Raw genomic sequence first — 15974 nt, 5'->3', positions numbered from 1 at the left:
GCCAGTTTGCTACCAGAGCTGTGACTTCTCCTCTGGCAGCATCACTGGAGTACCATTAGCAGTTAAGATTTAATCTGTGCATACTATATGCACAGGTCATTCTTTGGCTCTCAAAATGTGCTAATTATGCAATCTTTATTTTTATGTAAACAGTCTAACAGATTTGTAACCTTTATTGTAAATCAAGCACGTCAAACTCGCAACACACAATATATTAGCGGCCCACCTGCCCTGGGGCAGCTTTGTACAGTAGCTGCGACCAGCTGCAAGACAGGAAAGATATTTCCTGTCTGATTCTTGCCCCTCTCATGGCCACAAGAGAGCATATTATCTATCTGTAGAGCAGGTCTGTAAACCTCACTGTGAAATAGGTTCTGCTTGGTGCTCAGCAACACTTTAATAAGGGATACAAGGTCTAGGTCTTGCAAAAAGAATTCTCTTCGTTATAAATCCAAACAACAATAGTCAACGTTTTATTTCATCTTGTGAACGGTCATCATTTTTGATGTCCTGATGAAAGTTCACATAATGAACTGAAACAGTGATCGTTGTTTAGTTTTAGAATAAAGAAGATTATTTTCTGAAGACCTAGAGTGCTGGCACGATTTAGATCCATGATAGAATAAATATGATATTCTATCATGGATAAAGTTCTGACCAACCGCCAAGCAAGTTCAAGACGAAATTAGTTCCAGGTGTTTATGGCCATATGCCAGTCATTTAGCAGGGTCTGGTGGGTCAAGACAAGGGGGCTCCCGCTGGCTCATACGTAGCAACTATTCCCATTGGCGCCGGTTAACTCTAAAAAGCGCTCTCCTAGTCCACTGGGGAAAGGTGTGAAAACCATACAGCAATATGACCGGGCCAGGGTTGTTATAGTCGTCAAGCCGGAGTTCCAGAGGAATCATAGATAGGTCCCGCTGAAGGTTTTGGGATACTCCACCTCTATGGAACGGTTCATGAACCGGATAGATGGGTGCGCTTAGCTGGAACACATGGAGGAGAGGAGGAATAGGGAGCCTGGAGAGTGAGATAGTCTTTTGTGGTAGTTTAAGTGTGGTTCAGGTGGTATCCATCGCAATATGCAAGTACAAGATTGAGCATAATGGAGAGTTAAAAAAGATGCAAACATACTAAATCTGTAATATCCCGCATGTAAAACCTCTTCTCCTGAGGCTACATCGATTTAAAGATGGAGTATAATGTACAGTTGCAAGAAAAAAGTATGTGAACCCTTTCGAATGATATGGATTTCTGCACAAATTGGTCATAAAATGTGATCTGATCATCATCTAAGTCACAACAATAGACAATCACAGTCTGCTTAAACTAATAACACACAAAGAATGAAATGTTGCCAGTGCAGGTGGAAAAAGTATGTGAACCCTTGGATTTAATAACTGGTTGAACCTCCTTTGGCAGCAATAACTTCAACCAAATGTTTCCTGTAGTTGCAGATCAGACGTGCAAGGTCAGAAGTAATTCTTGACCATTCTTCTTTACAGAACTGTTTCAGTTCAGCAATATTCTTGGGATGTCTGGTGTGAATCGCTTTCTTGAGGTCATGCCACAGCATCTCAATCGGGTTGAGGTCAGGACTCTGACTGGGCCACTTCAGAAGGCGTATTTTCTTCTGGTTAAGCCATTCTGTTGTTGATTTACTTCTATGCTTTGGGTCATTGTCCTGTTGCAACACCCATCTTCTGTTGAGCTTCAGCTGGTAGACAGATGGCCTTATGTTCTCCTGCAAAATGTCTTGATAAACTTGGGAATTCATTTTTCCTTCGATGATAGCAATCCGTCCATGCCCTGACGCAGCAAAGCAGCCCCAAACCATGATGCCCCCACCACCATACTTCACAGTTGGGGTGAGGTTTTGATGTTGGTGTGCTGTGCCTCTTTTTCGCCACACAACGTGTTGTGTGTTTATTCCAAACAACTCAACTTTGGTTTCATCTGTCCACAGAATATTTTGCCAGTACTGCTATGGAACATCCAGGTGCTCTTGTGCAAACTGTAAACGTGCAGCAATGTTTTGTTTGGACAGCAGCGGCTTCCTTTGTGGTATCCTCTCATGAAATCCATTCTTGTTTAGTGTTTTACGTATTGTAGATTCGCTAACAGGGATGTTAGAATTTGCCAGTGACTATTGAAAGTCTTTAGCTGACACTCTAGGATTCTTCACCTCATTGAGCAGTCTGCGCTGTGCTCTTGCAGTCAGCTTTACAGGACGGCCACTCCTAGGGAGAGTAGCAGCAGTGCTGAACTTTCTCCATTTCTAGACAATTTGTCTAACCGTAGACTGATGAACAGCAAGGCTTTTGGAGATACTTTTATAACCCTTTCCAGCTTTATGCAAGTCAACAATTCATAATCGTAGGTCTTCTGAGAGCTCTTTTGTGCGAGGCATCATTCACATCAGGCAATGCTTCTTGTGAAAAGCAAACCCAGAACTGGTGTGTTTTTTTTATAGGGCAGGGCAGCTGTAACCAACACCTCCAATCTCATCTCATTGATTGGACTCCAGTTGGCTGACATCTCACTCCAATTAGCTCTTGGAGATGTCATTAGTCTAGGGGTTCACATACTTTTTCCACCTGCACTGTGAATGTTTACATGGTGTGTTCAATAAAAACATGGCAACATTTCATTTTTTGTGTATCATTAGTTTAAGCAGACTGTGATTGTCTATTGTTGTGACTTAGATGATGATCAGATCACATTTTATGACCAATTTGTGCAGAAATCCATATCATTCCAAAGGGTTCACATACTTTTTCTTGCAACTGTATGTTATTTGGATTAACAGTGCAGGAGATAAAACATTCTAAATTGAAACAGACTTTGCAATAAAAGGAAGTGTACACATTAGATTTCACTTTACAGGAAGTGCTCAGGAAGACTGTAAGTCACATGTGGGGAGGTTTGACCAAGGCTGCATAAAGTAAGCGATTTAACTCCTAATGTTTTTGTGGAGTGATTTTGGAGTCTGCAACTAGTATTAAAAAGTGTACCTACAATTTAAAAAAAGGCCCTTGCCCAGCCTGTCAATACTTTGGCAAAATGTTTCTTTATCTAGCTCTATGTCAAAGAAGTGACATGAAAAGCTGGAGATTCCTCCTATAGGTGGTTCTCCTGTTTGATAGCACAGTAAACAAAGAGCATGAATGGTCGTTGCTATTGTTATATCTACTTCTAGTACAGGCTAAAGAGTATTGTATTTCATGTCACACCATTCTAACACTGACATGTTGGCAATGAAGTCAGTGTGTTTCCAAGCAGAGCAAATGAAAACCGAGCACAGCAAGCATGTCAAACTTGCAGCCCGCCTGCCCTGGTGCAATTTTGTGCTGTGGCCGTGACCAGCTGCAAGACAAGAAAGATATTTCCTGTCTGATTCTTGCCTTCCCTCCCACAGCCACAAGAGGGCAGTGTGCCTGTCTGCCTCCATAAATTTAGGAAGGGAGGGGACCAGTGTATTAATTTGAGGAAAGGGGTAGTGCACTCATTTTGGGAGGGGGGGGGGGGGAAGAGTGTATTACAGTGGTGGAAGAGGGGTCAGTGTGTGTTAAATTGGAGGGGAAGGCAGTGTATTAAATAAGGGTAGGGAGTGGGGCAGTGTATTTAATTAGAGTGGAGTGAGGAGCAGTGTATTAGCTTAAGTGGAGGGGGCGATGTATTGGATTTGTGGGCAGTGCATTAGAATGGAGGGAAAGGGCAGTGTGTTGGATTGGGTCTGCATGAAGGCGCTGAATGCTCCCCATGGAGATGCTGATTAACTGCGTAGCTCTTTGCCACACATGCCTAATAGCCTTCCAATGCTTTCCTATGGGAAAGCATTGGATTGGCTGAGATCAAGTTTGATGATCTCAGCCAAAGTGAAAGACACTCATAGAAATTCAAAATCAACAAAATAACGTAATTAGTTTTTTACAGCTGTGCAACAGCATGCATTCACCATTTCAGTCCCATTACCAAACTTTTCTTAATATGTCAAGGTAGTTGGACTGAAACACTGGTTAAATGAAAATGCACGTCTCCTTCAAATAAATTTGCTCTTTTGTTTACTTTGAAGCCCTACGAGCATTGAGGACGTCCAGAGTCAGTTAGGCAACTTTTTTTTATACTGAACTTTTCTAAATAAACCTACGTTTCTATTAAAACTGAAGTTTTCGAATTATTTTTGCAGCCCACATAAAGTGAAACCTTGTTTATTTGGCCCGTGTTAGCCTTTGAGTTTGACATGTTTGGAGTAAAGACTGGAGGCAAGCTGCAGACATTGCAGCACTGGACCAAAGATAACTAACGTTAGTATCTAAATGATAAATTATGCATTATTCGTTAGGCTCATTTCAGTTAAAGTGAACCCATAATTCACATTACACCAAATAATAAAACATTGAAAATCTCCTATGATTTGAGTCAAGGGTTAGCAATAGTGTTTTTACTGGAGTTTAGGTAAAATGAGCAGTCCCTTCCCTGATAGTGAGACAGTTTATCTTAGATTCACTCTCTGCAATATATGCTTACGTCGAAAAATATATTTAATTCCTAGACATATGAAGCATTTTAGCTAAGAAAACTAATAGGTAAATTTATTTTGTTTTTGTTTTTGTTTTTTTTTCCTTTAGCTGCAAGAGTGTCAAAATAAGACAAAAACTAAAGTGTTTATTTTCCCCCCATTAATATTTAATGTTCTAATATGCATGTATATGGGGCATCAGAAGAAAGCGCGGTCCATTAAATGATATAGAATATGTACACGTGCATTTAAACAAAATAAAAGCATTAAAAGTGGCTGTCACTTTGCAATAATTTTTTTTGCCCTTCTATTTCGCTTTTATCTTTAGTTTCTTACAGTGAGTATGAGCTTTGTTTAAAGGGGCTCTGTCATTTCTCGAATATCTGCATATTTTGAGCCCCTTTAAACTCTGCCCACTGACCAAACGAGCAAAGCTGAATTGCAGTTGCTACGGTAATTAATCCACAATCTAAGTCAAAAGAATGCCAAAGAAGGGCAAATTGCAGATGTCTTGGATAGAGAAGAACAAAATGGAGGCACCCAGGTTATTTGAGATCTGGCACAAGTAAGATAGATAAATACAAATAGAGTCAAGCAACAACAGAGGAGCGTAACTATTAAGATACAAAAAGGTATAAGGAAAGGAAATATGAAAAAGAAAATACCATATTACACAGACACGTGACAGTGCCACTTCAAATTATAACAAAAGCGGATGTGTCTGGGAAGTTTGCATAATTTGCCAAGACGCTCAATGGTGACATTGCCACGGGAGTACAGTGGCCAGAAGGGAAGATAAAGGCGAGTTTTGCTTAACTGTCAATCGCGGGAACCACTGTCGTCTTCCTGCCAGTCCTCTTCTGCTCGTGACGCTTCAACTGCCAGGAGCCGATATCTGCACTGTACACTCGCACATGCGTAAATGTACAGCAGGGAGGTCTATTATGGAGGAATCCATGAAATCCTCCACAGATAGAGCCATTTCCTCTATCCCTACTTTGTATCATCTTTTTACTGGGATGGAATTTCCATTAAAATTTCAACACAGTCAATATGAGTATTTCATGAAGAATCTCTCTTTAGCAAAGATACTTTAGTCACAAACACACTAGATCTCAAAGAAGCCTCTGTCATGGGTAGAGGAATGTCTTAAAAAAAAAAAACAAGGTAGCAGATGTATGGAAATCCTTTATTCAGGAATTGTGTTTCTTAATAATAAAAAAAAAAACACCTCTTCTACTAGAGATAAAATATTCAAATATCATAAAAACTGTAAGGAGATGCATATATTTTTCTTTAAAATGGACACTATAGGCACACAGACCACATCATCTCATTGCAGTGGTCTAGGTGCAGTGTCCCTGTCCACTTAACCCTTCTACATGCAGGGTTAAGACAGCCTCTCATGGAAGTGGGATCAACCAGGTTTAGAATATTTATTCTAACGGTAGTCCAATTCCTTTCCAACAACTGCAGTTATTTATTCTCTTGCTTCAGGCGCAGTGTTTACGTACTTGGTAATTAAAAAAAAAAAAATCTACAAAACAAATCTCAGCACATAATGGCACCACTGATTTCTTAAGAGAACCACAACCCTCAGAAGAGAATATCCGTTCACTTAAATTTCTTAGTGTTTATGACACCTTTGTCAAAGAGCCTCCAATGAAGAAATGGGAACTAGACTTTAAAAAAATTGTTTGAGATCCAAACTTGGAAACAGTATTAAATGGGTCAAGCACAGTACACACTGTGTAAATGTGATTGAGCTTTATTATAAAGTTTTATACAGTGTTATATGGTTCCAACAAAATTAAATATATAGTGTTCATTTTGACCAATATTGGAGATGCAAATACACCCATATTTGGTGGGCATGATCTAGGTTAGACACTAAAAAAATGACTTCAAAAGACTCCTCTTGGAAATCTCAGGGAATGGAGTTCTCTTTGACCCCACAGTTCCTTCTCCTCCATCTAGACTTTCCTCAATTAGAGAAACCCCGAATTTATTCAATGATTCATAGTATGGTGGCAGTAAAAATATGCATAGCGAGAAATTGGAAAAAGCAAGGACATCAAAACGGGAATGAAATAAACCAAATATATTACCAATGCTCAATGGAGAAAGGTTACTATTTAATAAATAACCAATCAAATTTATTTATAAAAATATGGAATAAAAGGCAAACATCTCCCTATGCCAATACGAGTTAGGATTTCCAAATAAAACCACCAAAGCAGAACGCCAAACACCATAAATATAAATGATTAAAAGAAATTGAAGGTTCAAAATCGCTATATGAAAACAATGATTCAATACTTTCCAATAGGGAAGGCCTAATAAGCATGGGTGAGGTTCCCTCATCGCTGTGACGATGCTGGAGGAGAGCAATCCGGCACAGATGGGCCTTGGCGCTGGAAATCAAGCTTTTTGAGCTTGTGAGGGATGGGAAACCTGAAATGTCTAGGGATAGAGAGAAAAATAATTCACAGAAAATTGGACATAAAAGATTGGTAAACTCAATAGCTCCTTTGGCTTCCAATATCATTTCTATGCGGATGACATGCAAATCTGTCCTCTCCTGATCGCTCCCTGTCCCTCTTGACTAGTGTCTCTGACTGCCTCTCTGCCATGTCTAACTGGATGGCTGCCCACTTCCTTAAACTTAACCAAAACTGAAATTCTGGTCTTTCCTCCCTCAAGTGTTGCTACTCCTGTGTCTGTCTTCCTCCAAGTCAACGGTGCTACCATCAGCTCCACCACGCAGGCTAGGTGTTTTCTTTGACTCCGACCTCTCCTTCACACCTCATGCTCAGTCTACTGCCAAATCCTGCCGCTTCCATCTCAAAAACATTTCACGCATCCGACCCTACTTAACGCCAGATGCGACTAAGGTGCTGGTCCATTCCATTGTCCTTTCTCTCAGTGGTCTTACGTGCTGCCAACTTGCACCATTACAGTCCATAATGAATGTGGCGGTGAGGCTCATCTTCCTGTCCGCACGCACCGCCCACGCCTCACTCTTCTGTCAGTCCCTACAGTGGCTTCCTGTAAGATATAGGGCTCAATTTAAAATTCTGGTTCTTGCTTTCAAATCTCTACATAATACTGCTCCCACCGATCTATCCTCCCTAATACACAAGTATGTCCTGTCTAGGCCCTTACGTCTATCTTCTGTCCGTACTCCCACCTCTGATGCTCGCCTTCAAGACTTCGAGGGTTGCACCATTCCTGTGGAACTCACTTCCCTCCTCAGTTAGATGCTCACCCAGTCTCCACTCCTTCAAAAAAAGTCATTAAAAACCCACTTCTTCAAAAAGGCGTATCAATTAAATGGTTAATAGCTCCCGACTGATTCCTCTCTTGCAACTGTCATTAGTCTAATACTATCCTTACCTTTTGTGTCACTTTCCCTACTCCCTCTAGCATGTAAGCTCAGAGCAGGGCCCTCAAATCCTCTGTTCCTGTGTGTCCAACTTGTCTGGTTACGACTACATGTTTGTTCGTCCACCCACTATAAAGCGCAATGGAATTTGTTGACGCTATATAAATAACATAATAAAAACAGGTAGAAACTTATACCAAAGCTAAGTTCATGGGAAATTTAGTTTTTTTTAAACCTTTGATTTTGATTGTAGTATAGACATTTATATTATCTGCACCCACTACCCATGATGCAAGACCGTATTATACATAAACCATGATACCTTGTCTACTTGTTACAAAGAAATTAATGTACTATATGCCACAAGGACGAGATAGATACACCGATAGAGAGAAAAAATAATAAAATATGAATAGCAACTACCAGGTGCTTCTCTGTGCAATGGTATAAACGGAACAAAATGAGAGCACTCAATGGATTTAGTAAATCAAAAAGGATGCATATTAAATAACAATGCTCTCATTTTGTTCCGTGTGTGTGTGTATATATATATATATATATATATATATATATATATATATATATATATATATATATATACACACACACACACACTATTTATTTTTATTGTGGAGAATTTTAAAAGTATCTGGTTTCAAAATATTTACATAATTAAGGACTACCTGCCCCTTGCCTCTTAAGGGAACATGAAACTATTAGAAGGCCAATTTGCACTCTGTAATTGGTCAGTATCATTGCTTCAGTCTTCAGCGCTTGGCAAGTCTAGGACTAACGCACTGGCTGAAAGCGTTCAGTAGCCATTCTTAGCCAATGACTATAATCTTGCTCCACTCTAAGCAGTGACAGCCGGCTTCAAAAAAAAAAAAAAAAAAAAAGCATAAAAAGCTTACCTTAGAGGTACTGTCATTTGTAAAAATGTACTCATGAGAGCTCAACATCAGACGACAGGTATAAATTTAAACTATGCATTATATTTACAGAAACTATAAAATAATGAAACACAATCTGATCAACTCACTAATAAAAGACTTATCCACTGATCCCCTACCTTCCTGTACAGTTTCCTTCTGTTTTCTCCCCTCACTGAGAGTAGGAGTGCCTAGACGCTATTAGCAGGACCAACATGAAGACTCCATGGAACTCCAGCTGGGCTACTCACTTCATGGTCATAATCTTGGACCTCCATTTTCCCCCACTTTCCCAGCATCGCAGAAGAGTGCTTTTTAGAGGGAAACTTATGTCAATGGAAGTGAACAATTGCTTCCTGAAATCATCAGGGAGCTCCCATTTCCCACAAAGATATGGCGCCAGATAAATCACAGAGGATTTAACCCAACCGCATGAAACTCTTTTCGGCAAGACTATGGTAGCGGTCGGGCAAAACTTTGACTGTGTGGCGTTTAGACAATTATGCATGAATCAGAGCGCTATTTTGCCAGAATGGACACTCCGAACTCCCCTTTAAAATTATGTATATGTGAGGGTACATTAATGTTTAAGGGATATTTTTGTGTTGCGCTGTCTGTATCTGGGTGATAATTTGTTTACCGTTATGAAGTCAATTATCTAATGTCTGAGCAGGATTAAGTGCCTCACTACAGGACCTGGGAGAATTTACAGCGGAGGAATCACTCTGTTCCGTAGTGTGGTCATCAGGGTATAATAGTTGGGTTGATACACTGGGTGCCCCCTGCAGCTTTCGATCCTTCGGCCATCATAAAATTAGATTGGCCGCTTCTTCTACAGTCAGGGGCTTTTGGTCCCTGACCCAGTCTCAAATCACTGTGGACGTATGATCGAACAATTGTTCTAACAGTAACAGCTGCAAGGTGTCATTCAAGTTGGTTGCCTTGCATCCAATTTTGGGTTGCTCGATGTATACGAAAAGGCCAGTCGGCATAAGAGTCTCTTCCCCTTTTCTTAATCCGCAAAATTTCCTCCGGTAGGCTTCATGGGGTAACCGCATTCCTGGCTAGCAGTGTCTCTTTGACCTGCTCGTAATTGTGGATGCCCGAGTCTGGTACAGCCCAGTATGCTTCTGCTGCTCTACCCGACAATTTGCTGCCAAGGGTGGCAGCCCCATTAGCCTTGTCCAGGCCCTCGAAAGCACATTGGCATTCAAAAGTCCTGCAAATAATTGGCAATGTCCATCTCACAATCCATGCAGGTTTTGAAAGCGGCATAGTTCTGCTTGTATGGTTGTCCACTCGTGGATCTTTGTAGGGAGGTTGTTACCCTGTTGTGATCAGAATTTCAACTTACGGGCTCTGTACCTCCATTGCTTGTGTCATTATCTGCACAATGTCCTTACGATGTCAGTGATGGTAGTTACACTTCCTCACATGACTGTACAAATATTTGTAGACTGCACAGATGGCATTAAGTTCTTAGTTTCCTTCTTTGGCGCACAGTGTCAAACCCGCTGTAGTTCACAAGTCTGAGAATTATGTAAATCAAGTTAAAAACTCCTTATGTGATAAAACTACATATCCCATAAACTCCTGTTAGATAGAGTTGTATTTAAGGTCAGACCCCACAGACCACAATGAGAGGCTCCAGGTTGGAAGTATCCACTTGGTCTGTGATGATGTTATTGCTGCTACTTGCCTGTGCAATTGAATATATATATATATATATATATAATTATTATCATCATTATCGAACTGTGCACATAAAATTGCAAGTTTATTTGAAAGAAGACATTATCTAGCTGCCATGTGAAGTTACAACAAAGCAGAAATACATTGTGTACACCTGATTACACCACTGTTACATTATTATTGTATACAATAAATTAAAAAAAAATTGCCTAAAAAGCTTTTCATTTTTACTTCCAATACAAGTCCACCAAGAACAAAAAAACAGTAGCGTCCAGTAAATGCAAAATTAAAACATGACACTGTCCCAATCATAATATCCATATTAAATATAATCTACTGACCAATGTCAAGAAATCATAATTAATCGGGCAGTGTAGGTTGCTCTATTGCAGATTGTATATATTCAAAGTGAATTTCCCATTTTTGACAAAAGAGAAAACCTGGAAACATTAAGACATTAGGAATTGTTCACAATTTAGCTACTGAGCCCTAAGATTTGAAAATCACTGTGTAATTGCTAGCAAATCAGTTTCATGAATAACCCTGCTTGACTCAGACAAACAACCTAACCTTTGCTTTAAACAAGTTAGAGTTCAAGGCTGTAACAGATGCCTAAGGGGTATCCCTAGAGCGGTTTGAATGTTTTTGATAAATACCTTGATATACTGTTTAACAGGATCTATTTTTTTGAGCTTGATCTTATGGTGCAACATGATTTTCACCAAAAGAAACACTAAATGTTCATTTGTCACAAAACATTACAGTATTTTTATACATTAAGATGTGAAAAATCTTGCTTAGTTTCAGACAATGGAAGAAAGCTGGTAGTCCGAGAAAAAAAAAAAAAAAAGTTACAAGTTCACGTGATGGATCAAAGACAATGCAGCATGTGTTTTGCCTTCAGATGGCATATATTTCTGATATTCGCAGTAGTATAAAAGAAACGGACAAAACAAATCTAATAATATAAATCAGGAAAAATGTTAGACAAGAAACTGAAGACAAAAAAAAAAAAAAGGTCAAGAAAGCATTGTAAAAATTTAAAATGTATAAAATCATAAATAAAAAAAATAAATAAAAAAAACACAAAAGCATCCAACCCTTCTGGGGTAAAGCAAATACTAGTTTGGGGGGGGGGGTCAATCAGTAGCACACACTAAATGCCTGACATGCATCACTTACATCCAACAACAGTGTTCGAGGAAGAAAAAAAAAAAAAAAAAAAGAGCTGTGATCATAGCAACAACAATACAGACAAACAGTCATACTTGCTGCAGTTGCATCGTGCACACTGTAGGGGGCTTTTGTGCATACTGGAGCCTGTGTGGCTGTGTTTTTGTTAAATGGGAGGATTTAAATGTCCTCACAGCCTTGCTGTCAATCACCAGCACTCCTTACAATCACAACCCTCCTCCGGCGTCTGAGCAAATAATCTAGGCTGATACTTGAAAACAATGCTAAGAACCCGGAGAACAAGGCAATAGACCGAAATAAAAATGTTAAAAACAAACAAATAATAAAAAAAAAAAAATGTATAAAAAAATAATAATAATCAACTGTACCCTCAAACATCTTTGGTGTTTAACCAAGAAAAACGTGTTATGCAAAACAGGAAGAAAAAAAAAAAAAAAAAAAAAAGGAAAGCCTCTGGAAGAACAGTAATAAACTGCTTCCTTTGTTTAGGTATCCCTGAAAGGAACCACACTCCTCACGGGACCTCATCATAATTTGGGCATTCTAATGTCGCATGGGGACGGCAGACCAGAGTCCCACAAAATAGGCATTTGCCAGCCACGATCTCATTTCAAAGCACAAGTGGCTCACTCGCTTATCAAGAGGTGAAATTAGGTGACAGTTATGTCTAGATACTATGGCTTCTGGCATTAACTATTGCAATACAGGGGTACTGCACACGTATAGCACTGAAATATGTCATTGCCATCCTAAGAAAGAGTACAATAAACATTGCAGGTTACTAATTCTGTAGTCGTAACATAGACAGGAAATACGCATGACGTAACAGGCACTAGGAAAATATCACAGGGGGTGCTGCTAAACTACAAAATAAAATGCTCACGTGAAACAAAGTGAAAGAATGACAGAATACATAGGACACCGATAAAGAAAGAGAGAAAAAAATCTCATTGTTACAAGAAGCCAGCACTGTGAAAGCATCAAAGCACGACCATGACAACACAAATCCGGGTCCTTTTTATTAAGGACCTAGACACAAACTGTTCTTATCAATACGTCTGGATTTCAGGACCTCCCCAACTCTAATTATCTCAACATAAACAGCCTGGCACAATCACGTGGCTACAGCCAGGGGAGAAACATTGCCTTTACCCAAAACATTGTATTCAGAAAAGAGGAGTTACATTGAACACATTTAGTCTTTGCATTATATAGTAATTAGCAAGTGACGGTGGTTTCTACACCAATTTGGGGCATTTTCAGCACACTTACATGCGCCCATTTGAATGTCAGTTAACAAGATCAGTTTTGAACATCTAATCATCTCATTAAAATTGGACTAGAATCCAACTATTTTGTAACAATCACAACATTTTACTAGAACATTACCTGAGCACCAAAACTTAACCCCTTAAGGACACATAACAAATATTCCATTAGGATTCCCTTTTATCCAGAAGTTGTGTCCTTAAAGGGTTAAACTTACTCAGGAGTGCTTTGGGGGAGCCAGTTGACTTCCGTATAACAGCAAAGGGCTCTATGAAGCTGTATTTATTAATCCATTACATACATTTTCCATTTACAAAAGTATGATTAACTCTCTAGGCTGGGTGACTTCCTGCACCCCCACATTTTATTTGTATTTTTTTGGAGTAACTATCCATCACATAGGAGGAGTACATTAGTACCCCTAAATATTGGAGGTCTCCATCCGTTTGCTTTTGTTTTGCTTTTTAAACTTTGGCTCTTGCAAACGACAGATTATTTTGAGGTACAATATCCACATACCTTACTATCATTACTAATGAAATACGACATCTGTGCCCTTTCCATATTCTTAGAGGCACCTTAACATGCCTTAAACAATAATTAGCTTGGGGCTCCCATTGCAGGTCATCACATTTATAATAAAACTGGCAACACAACCGTGCTTGGCCTGGGAGACTGTCATCAGAAGTGTCAGAAGCATTTTAGTGGCCCCCAGTATAACTGTTTGTAATGTGTCCAGAGAAAAGCTGTACCCCTCAACCTGTCATTAGTGATTGAGGATCCCATGCACACCAACAGACAGTGGTATGCACTCTTTGGGGTTTCCCTAATAATCTCTGCCACCTGTCCCTGACACCACAACCACTTCTATACTACGCCTTCAGTAAAACTCCCATCACCTAGAGCAGCCAGCAAGGGCCCTGACTCCCCCCATTACCTCAGACCACCTTATTGTTATTATCACCCCCTTCCCTATCCCAGCTGTGACTCCTCACAACCCAACACCCCAAAATCCCAAGGTGAGGCCCCAAGGCGCCCCTAACCTGCTGTGGAACCAGTCCTTGCAGATGTCGCATTCGATCATGAACCGGCTCACATCGTAGGGCTGCCGGCAGACACAGTAGACGGGAGCCGCTCCGGCCATCTTTAAAATCCACTCTAAGACATCACACACACAGAGCGGGGGATGGGGAGCATTGCGCAGGCGCGGACCTATAATTGCCCTATCCCACCACGCATGCGCGAGCTGCCCGCACGCAAACCTTCCCCTGGCTCGAATGTACACACAACTCTTCCCTAGTTCCTGCTTTCTCATTGGACGCGACAATCGGCTACCGGGGAGGAGCTATGAGGAGAGCTTCGGAAATCTGACGGCAAGAGCCGAAAGGTGACGGAACTTTCCGAACAGAGTCGAGTTTCTAGGCATGGAATAAAATAAGATATGTCCTGTGTTAAACTGTTCATGTGCCGGATATCGTGGTAGGTGGTTTGTTAAAACTTTCATTCCCAAACTTAAAAAAAATATATTAAGAATTCAATATAGTGTGACTGAAAATTATATTTTGCCATACACGATATGGCTATATGATATGGGATTAGGCTCTGTCCTATAAGAAATACTACAGAGTAAATAAAATTCCTGCCAAGCTTGTGATTTGTGACTGTAGATCTGTCCCTGTATTTTACAGGTTAAGTCAGTGGTGTATCCTGGTTTTGTGCTGCTCTAGGCAGGACAAAACTCAGGTCCCCCCCCCTGCGCGCCACCCCCACCCAACCTTTACCCCGCCCCGCATTCTAAATACACACACACACATTCACTGACAGATACGCATACACTAGCTAACAGAAACACACACTCGCTAACAGAAACACACACACTAACAGACACACTCACACTCAGTAACAGACAAACACACTCACTAACAGACACACACTAACAGACACACACTCAGTCACTAGCAGACACAAACTAGCAGACACACACACTCACTAACATACACACATACACACACACACAGTCAGACACACACACACACACACACTAACAGACACACACACACACACACTAACAGACACACACACACTCACTAACAGACACACACACACACACACACTAACAGACACACACACACTAACATACACACACACACACTCACTAACAGACACACACACACACTCACTAACAGACACACACACACACAAACTCACTAACAGACACACACACTCACACTAACAGACACACACTCACACTCACTAACAGACACACACTCACTCACTAACAGACACACACTCACTCACTAACAGACACACACTAACAGACACACACTCACACTAACAGACACACACACACTCACTAACAGACACACACACACTCACTAACAGACACACTCACACTCACTAACAGACACTCACACACTCACACTCACTGACTCACATTAACACTTTTTTTTTTTACTTTAACCCCCCCCAGCCTCCTTACCTTTGGGAATGCTGGGGGGGGTCATCTTTTTTCCCTGGTGGTCCAGTGGCTGCTGGGCGGGCGGCATTAGCGGGCGGCAGGCTGGCGAGGGAGCACTTACTCTAAGCTGTCTGCTCAGCTCCCTCGCGCGCCGCACAGTGAGGCTGGGAGGCGGAGCCGGAATATGACGTCATATTCCGGCTCCCAGCCTCACTGTGCGGCGCGCGAGGGAGCTGAGCAGACAGCTGAGAGGAAGTGCTCCCTCGCCAGCCGCCCAGCAGCGCCGCCCGACCGCCCAGCAGCCCAGCATGTCTGTTAGCCGCAAGGCTAACAAGACATTTGCCTTGGGCATTTGGGGGGCGGCTTTTTTTGCCGCCCCCTGGAAAATGCCGCCCAAGGCAAATGCCTTGTTTGCCTCGCAGCTAATACGCCCCTGGGTTAAATGTTTTATAAACGCATAACTGAAGTGCATTGTAAACTGAATAGGACATTTTAAGGCCTAAATAGAAGAGTTGCAATTATAAT

The 15974-nt window shown here is 40.9% G+C and overlaps 1 protein-coding gene across 1 annotated transcript in view; it reads right to left on the bottom strand.

The window, feature by feature from the left end:
- Window positions 1-14180, bottom strand: part of KDM7A (lysine demethylase 7A) — a 103810-nt gene extending 89630 nt beyond the window's left edge. Inside the window, exon 1 of the mRNA XM_063447606.1 lies at window positions 14035-14180. Coding sequence (XP_063303676.1) covers window positions 14035-14135 — 101 coding nt within the window. The 5' untranslated portion in view covers window positions 14136-14180. The remainder of the gene's footprint in view (window positions 1-14034) is intronic.
- Window positions 14181-15974: the final 1794 nt, after the last annotated feature.

Source organism: Pelobates fuscus, chromosome 3 (assembly GCF_036172605.1).
Source record: "Pelobates fuscus isolate aPelFus1 chromosome 3, aPelFus1.pri, whole genome shotgun sequence".
NCBI lineage: Eukaryota > Metazoa > Chordata > Amphibia > Anura > Pelobatidae > Pelobates > Pelobates fuscus.
This window is presented reverse-complemented; position numbering and strand designations above follow the sequence as displayed.